Here is an 18,929-nt window from a genome sequence, read left to right on the forward strand (position 1 = left end):
AAAAACCAACAGTGAGCCATTTAAGAGTTTTTGGAAGTCTTATTATGGTTCATTTACCGAAAGAGAAACGGTTAAAATTTGACAAGAAAGCAGAAAAAAAACTCTAGTGGGCTACAACGATCATGTCAAAGGATATTAAATCAAAGTCTAAATTGAGGTAGTTACAATAGCTTAGAATGGATGAGAGACGTATTTTCCACTCAGTCGTCTTATTTCAGAAGATAATTGCGAGAAAATGTCCTGATTATTTATATCGAAATATAAAGTTTCGCTCTGAAATACATAGGTTAGATCTTCGTGCCTAAGTGTCATTACAATTCCATTTCACACGACAACTACTTTTAAAAGATCTTTTAGTTATAACATAGCGAATCTTTATAACAAAATTCCGCGACACCTAATTTTTTTGCCATCAGTTCATTTTAAAAAACGCATTAAGGGACATATTAATCTGTTTGTATAATTAGAGCGGCTATTGTATTATATAGAATAATTAGATGGTATAGGTACCTACTGACTGAGTTAATGGTTGCCAGTAATTTTGATGGATGTAATATAACAGTGGAGACTCTGTAGAATAATATATTATGTGGCTAAATATATATTATAATATGTGATATGTATATATTATAACGTATTTACTGTACATTAGTTAATAATTAATTAATATTTAGGATTCCTATGTATGGTTCAGTAGAGTAGCTACTAGCTAGACTGCGCCACATTTAGGTAATCTATGACAAATTTATTACTATTTTGATATCTATGTATTTGTTGGAAATAAAAGTCATTATTATTATTATCTAGGCAAAAGCATAAAGTGCCAATAAGCAGAGATGTAGTTATCTTTGAAAACTATAGAGATATAGTAACTCCATCAGCAACTGGACCAGCCACTCTACATGAAGAACCAGAAGAAATAATAAAGAAATACAGTGAAGGATAATATTCAACCTATGCCCGAGTTAACTGCCATTCTCAAGTTTCAAAGTCAATTTTCAAAAAGTAGTAGAAAGTGATCACACTGAAAGCTATGGAAGTATGCTCCCGAGTATACCAAAAGGTGATATAGATGGATTTATTTTTGACGGTCATTGAAGATCCTAGACGACCACAGAGAGTGCACCAGCTTATAGTTTTAGTTTGCATGATGATCCTCAACATGTACAAGAAGCAATGTCGGAGCCAGATGCATCGTTTAGGAGAGAAGCAATGGAAACTGAAATGAATTATTTTACTGAAAGTAGTGCAGTGGGCGGTAGTGAACATGTCCCATAATCCACATTAAGTTTCCGTAGTGCAGTGTAAGTGGGTTTTTCGCAAGAAGTTTGTTTCTAACATTAGTGCTAGATATAGAGCTAAGCTAGTTACCAAAGGGTTTACTCAAAAATATGGGATAGATTTTGATGAAACCTTTAGTCCAGTTGTACCACATTCAACATTTCGTGTGTTGATTGCATTGACTATAAACTTAGGATTAAGTATCAATCATTTGGATGTAATCACAGCTTTTTTAAACGGTAAATACAACAGTAACAGAATTTGTTTATATGCAACAGCCAGAAGGTTTTATTGTTCCAGGACAAGAATGTAGGATTTTAAAATTGAATAAAGCAATTTATGGGCTTAAGCAATCTTCTAGGGTGTGGTATCAGAAAGTTGAAGTTGGTTTTTCTGTGTGACTATGATAAATCGATATATGAACCATGTATTTGTAAGAAACTAAATACTGTGTCTTCTACTATTGTAATGCTTTCTGTATATACAAAGTTATCTTTCTAATGTAAATCTGGAAGAGATCTATAATTTTTATTTGGTACATTTTTGAATTATTAAGGGGGTTCGCGACCTCTTTAACACACGGTATAATATATCAATTCTACTTTAGGAAGATACACAAGTAAAACACTTAAAAAGTCTTAAAAATCACTAGTTTATTATTCAATTATAATTACCAATATTATCATTTATTTACACTTAAAAGGAGAACTTACAACTATTTTAGGTGAAAGTGTTGTGAATAAATAACAAAACAAATACTAAATATTAAACAATAATACAACCGACATTATTCATTTAAAACATTGCATATTTATTAATAATTCTAATGTAAATTTACGTTATTGCCCAATAATGTGGAATTTACATAGAATTACAGTTCATGTACAAGGTAATATTAAAAGTTGTGTTGAGTATCATACAAAAACTGCTTTTGTTAAAATTATTTAAATAAACTGTTGTTTTAATATTTACAGGTGCTATTTTACTTAAAAGGTCTCACTTCTCGGATGGGTTAAGCTTAGTTAGGGGATTTAAAGAAATCAAATATTCTCTGGTGCGCTTCAATTGGACATACTACATCATTAATAAATATCATTTATTGCTCTTTAGGTATTGTAGATTTCACATTTCAGGCATTAATATTGAGCGTATATATAGAAATAATTATTATAAAAATATACATACAAATACCCAAGAATTTTAAATAGGATGGGGCACTACATAGGAATAATTATAATAAAATGACACATATGTAATGGTCTAATGCAATGGTGGACATATGTTTACTTTGTTATGTTTGAAAATTTAAGATCTGAGATTCATTTAATCAACTTTATTCTCCCGTATGATTTGTACGAAGCAATTGGAAGCCACCATAACACACACCATGGTTATATTTCACAGGATATGCCTGCATATACACATTAAAAAAGGAATCAATTTACACTAACAACTCTAATGAAATACATTACAAAATTGTCTAAATATGGCAGGAATCCTTGCATCAACGCACTCACCTTTGACGAACAATATATATGAAAATTGAACTAATTTTATTTATTAGAAAAAGTGTTAAGAAATGGCAGTAAAGAGGTGTAATTCATTAAATTGGTTCTTACAAGGGGGTTGATAATTAACAGTCTAGGGTTATTGTTGTTCTGTTTTAGTAATTAAGCACTATTAGATCAGTGCAATTAACAGCATGATGACCTTGAAGTTGAAAAGTTTCTAAAATACCTCCAGTTTCAGAAATTTTCAACAATTTACTTCGGTTAAAACCCTAATTGCATTTTCCTATACAATCTATACAAGGGTTAGTCAAATGAACTTGGACCTAATGCTAACTTTTTTGCTGTTAGTGCAAGAAATATGTTTTGATAAGCAAGTTTATCTATTTTTTATATTAATAAAAAAGGCAACAATTACGCAAAAAAAACGGAAAGTTTGGATTTAAAGTTCGACGTTTCGGATTTAAGTTATCGTCGATAATAGCACGGTACTTTTCATTCAATTTTTTCGTATTTTAAGAACCTCAAAAAGCGACAATGTGTTACAAGTATAAAATTGTCTTAAAAAAACATTTCTGTCTTTGTCTTTTGCGTACATTATAGTTCACATTCCCAAGTATCTTTTTCTCCTATACGTCTTAAAAATTTAATTTCAACTAATGCTAGTGGTCTTGGTAGCATAATTATGAGTTAAAGAAAGATATGCTTATGTAAAAAATAAAGTATAAAGCAAAGAAAGAGTTTGAAAATTTAAAATTGTCAAAATCCAAACGAAATGAATGCCAGTTGTCCCAAATATTGCAGTCTGGTGTGATTTTTACCATTTGACAATGCAAAGCAAATCAGCTGATTTTCTTAATAGATTCTCAGCTATCAAAGGGTTAATAGTCGACCTGAGAAACACATCAAACATATGAACACTACTAAACTGAAATAGTATAGAATATCATATAATAAACACATTTCTTAAAAAAAAACATCAGTCAGACTAGTTTGAGTGAATCACAGTCCACACCCTTAATGTCACTTGTCATAAATATTTAGGGCATGGTTTGAATTTAACCAGAATTTTTGATATCTTATTATGATCATGTCAAGACTAAACGCAATTAAATTTAGATTTCAGCTTTAAGTCATCAGCAAGTCAGCAACAATAGACTTGTAACTTTTATTAAATATTTTGTTATTTTAAGGAAATTTTATATAAAAGCCACGATATTCGACAATTAAAAATTGTTAAAAATTTCTTTGAAAAGACATGCTCATTTTCAAATCTGTCCGTCTTTGTCTTATACATTATAATCGACATAAATCTCTTTTTCTCTTAGACGTTTTCTCTTGAGAAAACTGTAGATATTAAGAGTTCAATTTAAAAGAGTTCAATTCAAAAACTACAGTTATTGGTCAACATTTGATATAAGTCCAACGCCTTATTATACAACATTATCTCAATCATAAAAATTTATGATGTTAGTTCTCTTCATAGTATAATAATACGTTACAGACAGACATGCTTATGTGAATATAAATGATTAAGACAAAGTGTTTTATGTCCTAAAATTGTCTGTCATTGGTTTAGAGAAATATTAATGATATTCAAAATGTCTTTTATAATTTTTCTAAGTAAAGTAATAAGTAAAAGTAATAAGTCTTCTATTATTTTTATAAAATACATAATATAGTTCAATTTGCAGAATGAACAGTGTCAAGATTAAAACCTGTCAAAAATTACTAAATGTCACTTATTGCAAATATTAAACATGCGGTTCAATTTAAATCATTTGATAATGCATGGCAATTCAGATGATTTTCTTCTTAACAGATGCTATCAGGTGTCGACTGCTGAAGTAAGGTCAGACTGAACTATCAGTTAATTACTCTCATTTAACATATGGTCGCTAAAGTGAAATAATTTAATGAATAGCAGACCACACCATTAACATCACTGTCATTCGTCACAAATGTTTAGGGTGTGGTTTAAATTTAGATGATGACAAAATATAGTAATTTTCTTAATCAGATTCCCAGCTGTCAATTGGTTATCCGACGTTTTCAAGGTGTAAAATGATTTATAGTTAATAAATTCAGTAATAAATGAAATCAATATAACGAAAACTTTTAATCATATTACATTTTTCATATTACAATATTAATTTTTTTTGCGGAAAAAACACTTTTACTGATGACAAATCAGGCTAATTTCAGTGAGTAATGCACCTAAGTGGCAAGTGACAGTAGGAATGTTTTGATCACATTCCGATTGTTAGGTTAATAGAGACCACAAAAGAATCCTATGTATTAGGTACTTCATTAGATATAGTAAAGCTATTTCAATTAATTCAAGGGGAAAAGAAGGTAGTCAAATGGGTTGCCTATATGTACATGATTCCAAATCTGACGGTGTAAGATAGGCAACTATGCGGACAAACTGACTGTACTGATTTTAGCTGATAAGCTGGGAAATGTGCTGTGACCAAAGTCCAAATTTTGACGACCCGGTCAATATTTTCAAGGAAAGTGTGTTGTATTACGTCCTTTTAAATAATATATTAATGAATGGTTACGTGTTATGAAGAAGCTACTAATGGAATAGTTACAATAATATTTTGAAAAACTTGACGTTTGGATTTGTGGCAAGTAATATTGACTTTCCGTATATTTTAGTTTACTTGATAAATTTTGCGAATTTAACCAACTTTCTAGCGACAATATCAAAAAAGTTAGCAAGTTCCATGTTTATTTGGAACGCCCTGTAGAGGTCATTGTACTGAAGGAATAAAATAATTTTTTAACTGTTGGCACTAAAATGTAATTTCAGTAACAAGGACCCCCTGATTTGGTTATTATTGGTCGCTTAGCTAAAGCACTATATACTGTGACTTATACATAGGCCAAGCACTTGATATTATACCTATAGTAATTGACTGAGCATAGTTATATGTGAGATTTATAAGTGAATATATAGAGGAATATTTGAAAAATTTACTGATTGCTTGCTTATTTTATCCTAAAACCTAACAAAGAAAAACTGATCTAATAAATTCGTCTTCTAAAGTATTCCTCCTTACCGTTACATTGTTTCTAAGTTAAATTCGTTCGAAATAAATATTATATTAGGTTATGTAGAAATCACTTTGTTATATTGAGTATAAAATGTTTAAGTGTCCTAATGTTTACTGACTGTGTAGGCGACCTTGTTTCATCTTCTGCTGCTGAGGCAATCCTTTAGGGACAGCACCAACTATTCGCACCTAGAAATAAGGAAAAAAATATATATGCACGAGGTTTTAACTGAAAAAGTATACTAAACACAATGTCTAAAACTATATCCGAAAAAAATCTGCACGTTCCAATTTTCTTAGGGTGTTCGAATTCATAATACATTCATCGAATGTCTTTGGATGTTTTTCAAATACTATTGAAGTTCAAATACTCATTTTTGAGCACAAAAATTATATTTTAGTTAATATGGAAGCTGAACGACCTTGCGGATGGTCTCGTTGGATTCGGAACGATGAAACTAAGATACAACCGTTGGAATTTTCCTGATAGTGCAAAATTCTGTTTAGTAATAGCCAAGAAAATTAAATCACGCCTTATACAACTCTATGACCAGCTGACGTTATTCCCTATGATTGGTTGGTATGCTTCCATGCTTACTCTGATTGCATTTTGACAAACGAGGTAATAATTCACACAAGACAAGTGATTTGTACTAGCTTTTTACTAAATATATTGATCAGTTGAATTCGGATCACACCCTACAAATTTATGACAAGTAGCATATGATTGGTAATTTAGAGTGGCTTATCTGATTGCAATAATGTTTAGGGTGTAAACTTATTAATGTGATATGAAATGCTAAGGATTGGCTGTGGTTACAAGTTTTATTATTATAAGTCCTCTACAAATGGGGCAGGTGAAACAATAGACCGAAAGTAAACTAATAAGTAGTTATTAATGACAGTCAAAGATCAACGGTTTAAGTAATTAGCCATTTGAGCAGATCTACTAAATCTATTAAAGAGGCAGCTTAGATATACCTGATCCTGTGAGGAAGTAACATACACCATAGAGAATCAAATAATGCTTAACTCGATTTGAAGAAGAATGTACAAACCGACTAGACCCTTAAGTCCAATAGTCCTTAAGATCATCTCAACATCAAACAAGAAAAGTAATTGATTTTCCTTAACATCCATTCCGTGAATACAGTAATCTAGTTAAATTTGACCACAACTTAAATATTTGGGATAACTGATACTGAAATTGAGGGTGTAGTCAGTTATTCACCATTTTACTAGTCATTTGCTTTGCTATCATATTGTAACGATATTGGAAACGCCGAGAAACCAGCTGATTCTCCGTCATTCGAGATAACACATGACGTCTCGTGAGACGCGTGGAAGGCCAGCGAATCTTCTGGAATTATGATCAGCCGAGTATATAAGGAGCCACTTGTCAGTTCAGTGCAGTGAAGTTCGGACATTGACGAAATATTGACGTGAGATTTAAATAGAACATAAATATTTGTAAATGAATATAGTGAAAAAAAATTAGTAGTAGTTGATATAAATTATTATTATTGATTATTTTTGTGCAATCGAGTATTTATTTCACACCTTAACGAACAGGGAAAAACGCTACTATATCTATATAGATTTTACTTCATTTTTTTTCTACGTCTTTAGACAACTTCATCCGCTCTAGTGCCATTGGGAAATCCCAATTTTCTTCAAAATCATAACCCGCAAACTCCCTGGCCGTCGCCATTATGTTGTTTTAAAGGTATCTTAATAGAACTTACTTCTTACATCGAATATATTGGGATAATCTCTAAGATATCGAAAGAATTTATTGCGGGAGCCTCACAATGTTCTTGGAATATCCAAATTTAAGAATAAAAACCAAGCATAATTGAGCGTCAACTATTTTCTTTGATTTGAGTAGTATAATCCCAAAGATTATGAATATGCTGTATACACAGTGGTTCAAATCTTCATTTTCTTCCACTGAGGTGCACATCCTTAAGAATTTTTTCATCGATCAAAATCGATCAGAACTAGAAGCAAGAAATACTATAATTTGTTAAATTAGGTGTTCCAATGGATAAAAAAACCTGAAATTCCTAATTCAACTCTCTGGCCCAAAGGAGTGCAAACAGACTAACACTTGCGAAAAATGAATTATAAAGAGTTCCAAACTGCTCCACTATGATGTCCAGTCAATTAAGAGAAAAATTCATTCATTCGATGCTGCCTTAATTAAATAAAAAATTAATTGAGGTGTGCAGTATATTCCTAGGTAATAAATAATTTTGTTTGCTTTTACAGGACTGGGAAAACTTGGGCTCTTTCCTAAAGGCAATTGAAGGAATAATCTGCCAAATAGGTGTGTCAATGTGTCTTTTAAAATGAGCATTGCCCTGGGTGATAGTGGTTTCCTGACTGTTATTGACTTACTAGGCAGCCATGAGCTTCAAAAATTAATCGCTAAAGCAAGAGAAGATTCTTGTCTAGATAAAGCATTTACTAATTTTTAATATGAAAATTTTACAGCACAAGTAGTTCAATTTCATATCTAGAGCAGATTGCTGATTTCAAAATGGTCGAAGCTTATAGTACAGACCATTAAGGGCACATATAGACTCATTACTTAGAGGGGTACTAATAAATGTTTCCAAATTATTGAACAGATCTCTTTGGACTTTATTCTAGCGGAGCAGGTTACCGCTGATACGAAATTTGGGGTGCTTATGTCAATATTGAGAAATGCTTTTCACCAACCATTTTACTTTTCTTCTTACCACCCAAATAAAGTAAGCTGGTTTACTGATGACATTACAAGAATGAGAGAAACACTCTCTCTTGTGAGTCAGGTATGGAACAGGTAAGATAGGTCAAATAATTCACAATATTATAAAAACCTAAAAAATCAATGCAAAATATCTATATTGGAAGCAAAGAGAGTTCCAAATAACCAGATAATTAGAACTTCTAAGAACCCCACAAATTAATGTGGAATATTATAAACATCAAATGTAAAAATGATTTTAAAAAGTTGAAATGTAAGTCCCGAACAGCCTAACGCTTTCTTCATAGGCGTTGTGGAGAATATTTTCAAAGATCTTCTATTTTGTAATTCTGACCTTCTTTTGTACCTTTTTAAATCAGATAATTTTGGAATTAGAAAGGTAACCTTTGATGATGTTAGGGAAATATTTAATGAAATAATACAATTTTTTTAGTGCAATGACTTATGTACCAATTGCCAGTTCGGCGTTAGACAAAATAAAAATTGGGGAGAGGTAGGTACAGTGAGACAGTCGGAACATTGAGACAAACTCGGTAGAGCTTTGTACGTTTGGTATTTTCCGGTCAGACTAAAAGAACACACCTATTGTCACCTTAAATCAAAGCAAACAAGAAACGGTTAAGATTCAACAAGAACATTTTCAGTTATCGCTGATCAGTCGAAGAAAGCGCGTCGGAGTAATTTTACCATATCCACGTGGCCTGTGTTTTAGCGGAAACGAAACTTTTTTAAACAAGGTAAATTATTTTATGTAAAAGGGAAACCATTTTACAAAACAATTACATTAAAATAATTGATTATTGCAAAAGTGTTATTAGTTATTTAGTTGTCTTTTAATTAATAATTATTATGGAATAGTGAGTCACATCTCACTGTCTCACTGTTCGTACTAAGTAATAATCTAATAATATCTAATAATTTGCTTGAGGAAAGTTATGATAAAATCATTAAATTTAAATTTTGAGCATATACAAAACTCATAAACTTTCACTTAATTTTGGCTACAAAGTAGCCTTCTATATAGAAAAATACATAGTATTTTATCTATATTAAAAGGTATAAAAAAACCTTAACAAATTATTTTTGTAAACTAAAATTATTAGCTGTACCAACAATTTGTTCCAGTCTGTACACAACAGTCTGTACACACAGTGTCTCAGAATCGTAAGAATGGATAGATGATGGTAAAATTAAAATACAAATATAAAACAGGTCCTTTGCAAAATATCTTCTCTTACAGATTGAAAATGCCACGAAAAAACAAACAAATCGATAAATAGGCCGATTCTCTGAAGACTAGATGAGGCAGGCTATCGAATTAGTTCAAGGAGGCACTTCTATACGTCAAGCACGAATGAAAGAACTATCTTTCCAAACGGTCCATAGATATGTAAAAAAAATTCACGTAATTACAAGGTGAAACAAATTTTTACTGTCGAACAGGAGAACGCCTTGAGCGAATATATAATCAACTGTTTCAAAATATTTTATGGTCTGTCAAGAGACGATACCCGAAGATTGTCATATGAAGCTGTAGTTTATAATAATATAGTCGTTCCAGCAAACTGGCATGCATCAAAAAGTGCTTCACTTGCCTGGATAAAAGGATTTCAGAAGCGTCATTCCGACTTGTCTCTTCGTACCCCAGAAGGTTGTAGTCTTTCAAGGGCAACCAGTTTCAATAAATTTAACGTTGACATTTTTTTCATAAAACTTGAAACTGTTTTAAAGCGTTTCCCGGTGTTCGGAGATGGTAGTCGTATCTATAATTTAGATGAGACAGAAACCGTTACCGTTTGCACAAAGGAGTATACGACAGGTTAGTAAGACCACAAGTCCGAACGTGGAACGCTCGTTACAACCTGTTGCATTGTTGGAGCATCGGGAGCAGCTATTCCTTCTGCTATGGTATTCCCGAGAGTGCACTTTAAAGACTTTATGATAAATGGGGCGCCCAACGGAACTTTAGGTCTGGCTTCGAAAACAGGTTGGATAAATACGGAGTGCTTTGTGCAGGTTGTTAAACATTTGATTAAGCACACTGGTGGCGCTAAGGAAAACCCTTCTTTGTTGCTAATGGATAATCACCAAAGTCATTTACCGATTGAAGCAATCGATTTGTGTAAAAATAATGGTGTCACGATCCTAACTATACCGCCGCACTGCACTAATAAGTTACAGCCATTGGACGTAGGCTTACTAAAACCATTTCAAACTTTCTATAATGCGGCAGTAGATGCATGGATGATGAACCATCCCGGTCAGACATTTACAATTTATAACGTAGCTGCGTGTGTGGGCATAGCATATCCACGAGCAATGACGCCCATTAACATCACAAGTGCTTTTCGGAAAACCGGAATATTTCCATTCGATCGGCATATTTTTACGGAAGAAGATCTTTTGTCGAGTTCTGTGACGGATAGGCCGCTTACTGCAGATGAAGCTACTCCTGAAAATACAGATGAACCTGCAGTTGTAGAAAATGCAGGTCCAAGTAACAGTGATACCGCCACGAAAACTTTTGTTAGCCCAACTGTTTTCAAAGGTTATCCTAAAGCTCCGCCAAGAAAATCAGGCGAGAGCAACAAAAAGCGCAAAGGAAAGACGATGATTGGTACCGATACCCCGGAGAAAATGGAACTTATTAAATCTAGAGAAAAAACACCAAAAGAAAAAAAAGTAAAAAAGCGCGTATTAGATAGTGATTCTGAGGAACAAGATGAAAATGAAATGAAATTACAGGATTCTAGCAGAGGAGAAGATTATATTGGTGAAGATCCCGAGCCCCCAATTAGTTTCGAATATCTTGGTCGCTGTCCTAATATCGGAGAATATGTGCTTGTTGAATTTAACTCTAAGCAAAAAATATACTATGTGGACAAAGTCCTATCTCAAATAAAGGAAAATGATTTTGAAATATCGTTTTTAAGGAAAAGCCTTAAATGTGGAAACAGATTCTTATTTCCAATGGTCCCATATATCTCACATGTATTAAAAAAGTTATTAAAATTATTTTGCCGGCTCCTTTAACGCAAGGGTTAACCAAGCGCCAAAAGTCGCTTTTGAAATCTGAGATAAACTTTGACAGTCTTAACCTAAAATAATAATAAGTGTTGCGTCTCAGTGTTCCAACATGGAAAGGTACAGTGAGACATCTGGAATTTTTTAGTTTTAATTTTTTTGAGATGTTACCTTTAGTTTTCGTCAAAAAACAATATCGTGTTTCAGTTCCTATTTATATGCCAAATGTAGAGATAAAATATGAGCTTAAAATAGCGTTTAATAAAACAGTTATTAATATTAAAAGTTTTGCGTCTCAGTGTTCTACCTCTCCCCTACCATATATCCTGTGCTCGAACTTTTGCATAATATTGTGAATAGGTATGAAGTCCGGCCTTATCTTTCTGCCTTATTCTATGACCTTAGAAAAGCTTTCGATTGTATGTCTAATGACCATTTATTAAAAACATTGAAGTATTTTAAATTTGATGAAAACACCATAAAACTGATATCAGATGGTAAAAGTTAATGCCCAAGTCTTTGCTCAAGCGAAAGTAAGTGTGGGGGTTTCTCAAGGTTCTGTGCTAGGTCCGTTTCTCTTTATAATTTTGCTAAACAATCTTCTCTTAGGATGGTAAGTATGGAGATTTGGATAATACCACTACATTTACATTTGGTGAATCTGAGGTAAAAGCATATGCAAAATTATTTGAGGCAAAGGAACAGTTTGAGAATGTTGTTTCTGGCAAATAAGCTTCTGTTGAACCAAGATAAGACCCAAAATATGACCTTTATATTAAGAAACACTATGGGAACTATAGAGACACCACCAGTTAAATTCCTTGGCATCCTCTTGGATCCATCGCAGTGTTCTTCTTTTACGTAATCTGTATGGATGTGTTTCTACTGATACCTTGAGAATTACGTACTTTGCTATCTTCCACAGTGGTCATGGCTTACAGCGTGTTGTTATGGAGAGGATCCTCTCATTTACAAAAGATTTTTGGCGGTTAGAGAAAAGCTTAGCCATATTGACACTCTCTTATTTATATATTTTAGAAAAAACTTCTTTACATCATGATAAATGGTAATTTGGTTCCTCATCAAGATAGACTTGATAACGATAGCACAAGCAAAACTATGTTCTAGTATTCTGTCGCTTAGGGCAGTGCCAAAATAGATCTTATTTATGGGTGTTAAAATATTCAATAAGCTACCTTATCCTGTGAAAGAAAAAATATAAAGGAGTCTAAACGCCACACAAAAAATTTCTTTCTCTAGAAGAATTCTTAAATTTTTAGTTTTAACCCTGTGTCTATCCTGGCACCTCAATATATCTATTTATTAGTATTTTAAAGTGTATATACTTATTTAAATTTTTAATATCATTTTTAACCTGATTTTGAGTGTGTATTTTTGTATTATTGTGCCCAAAAGTTTATTCTTTATGAACACTGGTTACGCGGCGCCGCCCCCAGTAGTGTGGGACTCAGTGTCGAGTCTGTCTCGTCCTATACCCACTAAAACTCCACCGCTGGGTGGTGCCTTGTGGCTCCCTACACTGCGGTCTGCTAAGAAGCAGTCCTATTGTGTCATATTTGATTTGATTTAATTTCACAGGGCTTTGCTAGAGTGATCCCTGAAGAAAAACCCAAACACTTCAATATAATAGACCGATAATTGGCCCAATACATTAACCACTTTTTAAAGAATTAAAAAAGAATTTTGTTTTGGAGTTATTGGCGTGCAGAGTTTTAAGTGAAAATGCCTAGACGTGCGGTTGTATCTAAGAATCTCTTGTCTCCACCTTCTCTCTATTCATTTTGGATTGAACTGTAGTTAAAAGAAAAAAAATGGGAAAAATGCTATCTTTTTTGCTGGTAAGTTAGACTTATTATTGCTAATTACTACATTTGCCGCACCCAAAACCTCCGTTAGTTGGGCCGATATCGACAGCTTTAGAAACATTAATAATAACTTTAAAAATTAATCTTAACGTTCTTAATTACTTACTCTGGTAACTTGTCTACTATCGCTAAACTGCGGAGGTGGTGCCACGACTAACTCTTCGGCGGTCAATAGAGCAGCCTGTGATTCGTTGAATTCTGGTGGCGGGGGTAAGCAAAATTCTTCTTTTTCATCGTTTTCGTTCTCGATTGGCGGGGGTAGCTGGGCCAACGATACTGCTTGTCTTTTTAAAAGACCTGCAGACAAAACAATTTAAAATTATAAATTATTTCAAATATTTAAACTAGCACTCACTTGTTTGTGGCCGTTGATTTTTAATACTAGAATCCACACTGGAAGTGTGATATTCACTATTCGACATGTTGGTAATTTCTTGATCGGAACTAACGCCCGAAGAACTATTATCACCGTCCTCCACCGTTTCCAATTTGTCGTTGGTCACCTTTTTAAAGAAATCGTCCGGGTACGATTTGGACGATTTGAGTTGCAAGCGGGTCTTTTGGATCTCTTCCACGCTGAAGCTCTGAGGAACCGAGTTGTTGCTGCCTGAACTGCTGCCGCTGGTATTGCTGTTGCCGCTGTTTTCAATCGGCTGTAGCTGTACAGCCGACAGTCTCCCAGCCAACCCGATTATGTCTCGTTGTTCGGCCTCACTGTCGTTTTCGCTGTCGCTACAGCTGTAGTCGGGTTCGGGAGTAGTAGGGGGACCATTACTCTGACTCATCTGGAGAATGCTTGAAGCGGATTTGCTTGTCGGTAGCTTTTTTCGTTTGCTTCGGTTACTCGCCGACGAATTCGATCTGGAATTATAAAATGACCATTTTGACATTTTTATATGAAACCAAAATCAATGGTAAAAATCTCAAAAAATCAACGAATAGAATCTTTAAAAATATGTTCAATCCTACGAGATTTTTAATCAGGCTAGCTTTGTCAAAAGTCCGTTCGTACTCAGGTAAATTAGAGTTAATGCAGATGATTTAATAAATACTGTGGAAATATTGGAAAGTGAGCAGGATTTATAATTTCTTACCTTATGGTCGTCCTAATAGGCTGAGCATATGGATTGGTAATTTGCTGTGGCACCTGAGCTTTTATATTAGGGGCGTTGGTACTTTGCACGACATTTCCTGAATGGAACTGCGTACTAGACTGTTTCATACTGTGCGACTTCCTCAAAATAGATCGAGAAGAATGAGACTGCTTTGCTCTATATCCAACTGTTTTTATATCGTCGGGAGAAGCGTAGAGTTTCGCGCTTGCAGTTGGGTTAAATGATGAAGCTATGCCTAAATAAATAATAGTAAATATAAGCTGACCATAGAAAAATATTATTTGTGTACCTTCTGGTAACATATCCCTTTGCAGACTCTCACTCTTCGGCCTCGGAATCTCAAACTTCAAAACGTGGACTTGTGGGGGTGGTGGTGGCGGATGGTTTGGAGGAGGAAGGTTCCTACCTCCCTGTGTTAAACCTAAATCCTCTTGACTTCGATGGTTTTTGGTATTCGGCAAGGTTTGAGAGTTCAAATAGGCCACTTCTTGAGCTAAGTCTGGTGTACTGTGAAAGTTTCGCCTTAGCTCTGTACCTCCACCAAAAATGTCTACGAATTTACCCTTCCCCTAAAATAAAACCGACCCTTGATGACATCTTTTAAAAAAACATGTATATTAACTTTTACCTTTGACCTCATTCGTTTCATTTCAGCAACACTGGCATACACTCTCGTTTTAGGTGATCCATTACAAATAGTGCCAAACTTATTAAGTTGCTCATGTTCATTTTGGAAGAGATCTTCTAGAGCGTTATGTGGTATTCTTGTAGAAGTCGGTCTTTGCTTTATCGATGCTGTTCTCGGCTGTACTGGCGTGGAACTCGCTGTACCTGTTGGAGTCGATTGCTGAATCGATTCCGCCGAACTGGATTTGGTTATATCGTCAGTCTCATCTCTATCTCCTCCTGTAGAAAAATTGATTTATTAACATACTAAGCTACTATGATTTCAGTTTGAACAAACCTAAGCCTGCCACTAAACTTTTTGCTCTCGCCCTTCCAATACTCAAAGTGGTCTTTGGATCCCTTCTGGGTGGTAAAGGAGCTTGAGCAGATCTGCCTAGGGTGCCTCCCATTCCACCCATTTTTCTGGGTAAAGTGGAAAATTGCCTGGAATTAGATGTATCTGCAAATTCATTTCCAGGCAGGTTAGAAGACCTAGACATATGCATCGCGTTCTGAGAGCTTGGAGGATCCCAAGTAATAACCTTAGAGAAATCAATTATTAATACGTAAGTTTACATTATTTTTAAGAAAATATTTACCGTTATTTGTACTAAATTTCCAGATTTCCTAATAAGATCTACCACATGCTCATGCGAGGCCGATGACACGTCTTCATTATTAATTTCTAATAGAAAGTCACCCTTTTTCAGGCCAGCCATATCAGCCACTCCACCTGGATCAACATCATCCAAGTATTGCAAAGCAGGGCATTTTTCTGAAGGCGTCATTTCCATAAGGGGTGACATTGCTTTTGCTCCCCGTAATATAAAACCGAAACCTTTTCTACCCTTATGAAGAACTACTGTCCGTTGCTCCAAGCTTGAGGACGAATATCTAGCAGAAAGTGAGAATTCTAAGTAAATATTGGATAAAAATATTAGTAAACCTTACTGTTTTTTGGCTCTAGGTGCAGTAGCAAACTGCTTTGACGTGCTCTCGCGTCTACCGATAACTCTGCCGCCGTTCTGTGATGTAACGGACATCCTGGCATCTCTAGCTACGATCATTGGGGCCTGGATGGAATGACGAAGTTTCACTTCCTGTACACAGTGGGCTGGAAATAGTCCGCTTCGGTGTCCAGAGCTTCGGACGTTGCCTTCTAAGTAGCCATCATCTGTAGCTCCAGTGACTAAAAGCGGATGACTGGTAGTTTAGTAAGTAGTTAGCAAAGCTAGATGTTTACATATATTGATAGAAAATTACTTAGGCTTTTTATTGGGTTTTATTTTAGACTTTGTCATTTTAAAAGCCTTACTTTGATCGACTTTCACTTCGAATCGAATTTTTAATGTTAACTTGGATAAGCAAAAAAACATTTAAGTCTGGATGGATTAACCTTTAGAGTTTGGGCTCTAGATAAGATTTCTTAACAAAAAGATATAATTCTTTAACTCTGCTCTTATTCCATCCTTGATGATTATCTTGATGTCCTGGCAGATCAGAATTTATGACCCTGGACACCAACAGATCACTTGGGAAAGTGTCAATTAAAACATTAGGCTCTTTTGATGTTTTGAAAAAGTGTAAATTAACTTATACAGCCCAATTATTTCATCAGTACTTAAAGGATCTAGTAGATAGTATCACTGGTTAATAGGTTATTGTTTCCACTTTTGCGACTAAACCATTGTGAGAAATAGTAGACTTAAGTCTATTTATGTTTCTTTTTTATTATCGTCATCATCATTATCCTAGTCATTATCACTATCTTTGTATTCTAATATGTTTTCTTAAAAATGTCTAGATAGAATTTATCTTTATTTCTACCTAGAAGATTTTCTTTTTTTTACCTAGACGTTTTTCTACAGTACCAAATAAGCATTTAAGTATTTGGATGGAGTCATCCTGGCTGGAAGCTTCAAATTTGAATTTGAAGTGAGATTTCTTGATAGATGGGTTTAGATTGATTGAATCCAATTTTACTAATTGTTCTTATTATAGAATGAATACCAATTATTCGTTAATATTCAATTTTCTGGTTTGAGTTATTTTATTCTCAATATCATGAAATATTTGAATTGACGACTGTCGAAACCAGAAGACCACTTAGAGCCTCATTTATGATTACTGTCCTGACAACCTGTCGCTATTTTGAGATTTTAAAGAACTAGACTGCTCACCTATAGATCTAGTTGATCTCTCTATAAATTTAACTTGTATGAGCCAATTTGGTCAGAAATAAGATCAAGTGCATCAGGAGCTTACGATTAAACATGAATATAGTGTGAGCAAAAGATATTTTGCAGCCTTCCAGAGTAGATTCGATTTTGTCTGCTTAGAATTCTTGAGTTTCAAGTTGATTAATATATGATGCACATTGCACACCATTTTTTTATTTCTGAATGTATCTTCACAAAAGTTTCTTTCATTTCTCACCAGGTCACCATCAAATACATCAAATAAATCCGATAAAAACTAGATCTTCGCCTTAAGGTATGAGATTCAGGTTCATATATCATTAGTGTAAAGGATAGACTCTCGCCTTAATTACAGAGAGAAGTCTAAAAGCATTTGACATGTTGACACATGCTGAGGATATCTTGGGGACAAAGAATAGCCAACGAAAATCTACGTGCCCGAATGTGCAATCCACTAAAACTTTTCGATACAGTTAACTAAAGAAAGATCAACTACATTGGACATGTAATTGAAAGATATAAGGTGCTTATGATGACAATTGAGGGATAGAAACAGGGCAGAACATCAGTTGAGATGACAGTTAAAGGACTAGTGAAGATGGTTTGATTGCACGCCTACCGATATTTTTGGAGCAGCGCCTTCTAGAATCATAATAGGTAAGGTAGCTGTAGCCAGATAAACTACCAACTTTTGATAAGGAAATTGTGTAGTAAGAAGAAGGCTGAAATAAAAGTTACTTATTCCATGATTACTCCAGTCTCCTAGAGCTCATCATGATCCAGAAATCCTAAAACAAAATAAAAACTCCCATTTCTTTTTAGACACTGCTCATTTCTTTTCTGAGGCTGGGTCTAGAGAGCAGTTCACATTTACAAATGGAGCAATAACTCATCATTCAGTTTTAAACTCAGATTCAAATGTTGTTTACTTATTTAAACTTACAGCCTGATCACCTCCCACTTCTAATTAAATATTTTGCTTCTCAGTTTCCACTGATGAGAACTAAGTAATCTGGGTGATGAGTTAACTGACTTCTTATTTTCCAAATTGAAATCTTTACATATACTATGTCAAAAATGCATTAAAGAAAAATCTGACCCCGCAGATGATAAGAGGTAAACCCATATATAGACAAAGATATCATGCTATGATAGCATTTGGGCATAATTATCTTCTGAAAATTCTTTCCAATTAAAACATTTAAACTAATTTGAAGACGACGCTGAAAGAACGCGACTACGTTGCCAGATTTTTAAGCTCTTCAAAATGGGTTAAGTGACAGGACTAAATAAATATTATGATTCCAAAGTCAAGTAGTTCAGATAACTGAGAAATACTACTTAGGGACCTATAATCTTTAATTGAAATAAATTGATGCTATGATGCCAGATTTCCAAAATTTATAATCTTCTACTTTTAAGAATAAATTGAGCCTA

General features: G+C 34.0%; 1 protein-coding gene across 4 annotated transcripts in view; it reads right to left on the minus strand.

The window, feature by feature from the left end:
• Positions 1–1,914: 1,914 nt before the first annotated feature.
• Positions 1,915–18,929, minus strand: part of LOC126738125 (protein shank) — a 98,145-nt gene continuing 81,130 nt past the window's right edge. For all 4 annotated transcript variants that reach the window (XM_050443293.1, XM_050443294.1, XM_050443292.1 and 1 more), the window contains 9 exons: positions 16,246–16,483; positions 15,894–16,188; positions 15,593–15,836; positions 15,257–15,534; positions 14,918–15,197; positions 14,608–14,863; positions 13,869–14,374; positions 13,620–13,810; positions 1,915–6,040 (listed from right to left, as the gene is read on the minus strand). In XM_050443293.1, coding sequence (XP_050299250.1) covers positions 5,963–6,040; positions 13,620–13,810; positions 13,869–14,374; positions 14,608–14,863; positions 14,918–15,197; positions 15,257–15,534; positions 15,593–15,836; positions 15,894–16,188; positions 16,246–16,483 — 2,366 coding nt within the window. In that variant the 3' untranslated portion in view covers positions 1,915–5,962. The remainder of the gene's footprint in view (positions 6,041–13,619; positions 13,811–13,868; positions 14,375–14,607; positions 14,864–14,917; positions 15,198–15,256; positions 15,535–15,592; positions 15,837–15,893; positions 16,189–16,245; positions 16,484–18,929) is intronic.

The sequence above is a fragment of the Anthonomus grandis genome, chromosome 7 (assembly GCF_022605725.1).
Source record: "Anthonomus grandis grandis chromosome 7, icAntGran1.3, whole genome shotgun sequence".
In the NCBI taxonomy this organism is placed as follows: domain Eukaryota; kingdom Metazoa; phylum Arthropoda; class Insecta; order Coleoptera; family Curculionidae; genus Anthonomus; species Anthonomus grandis.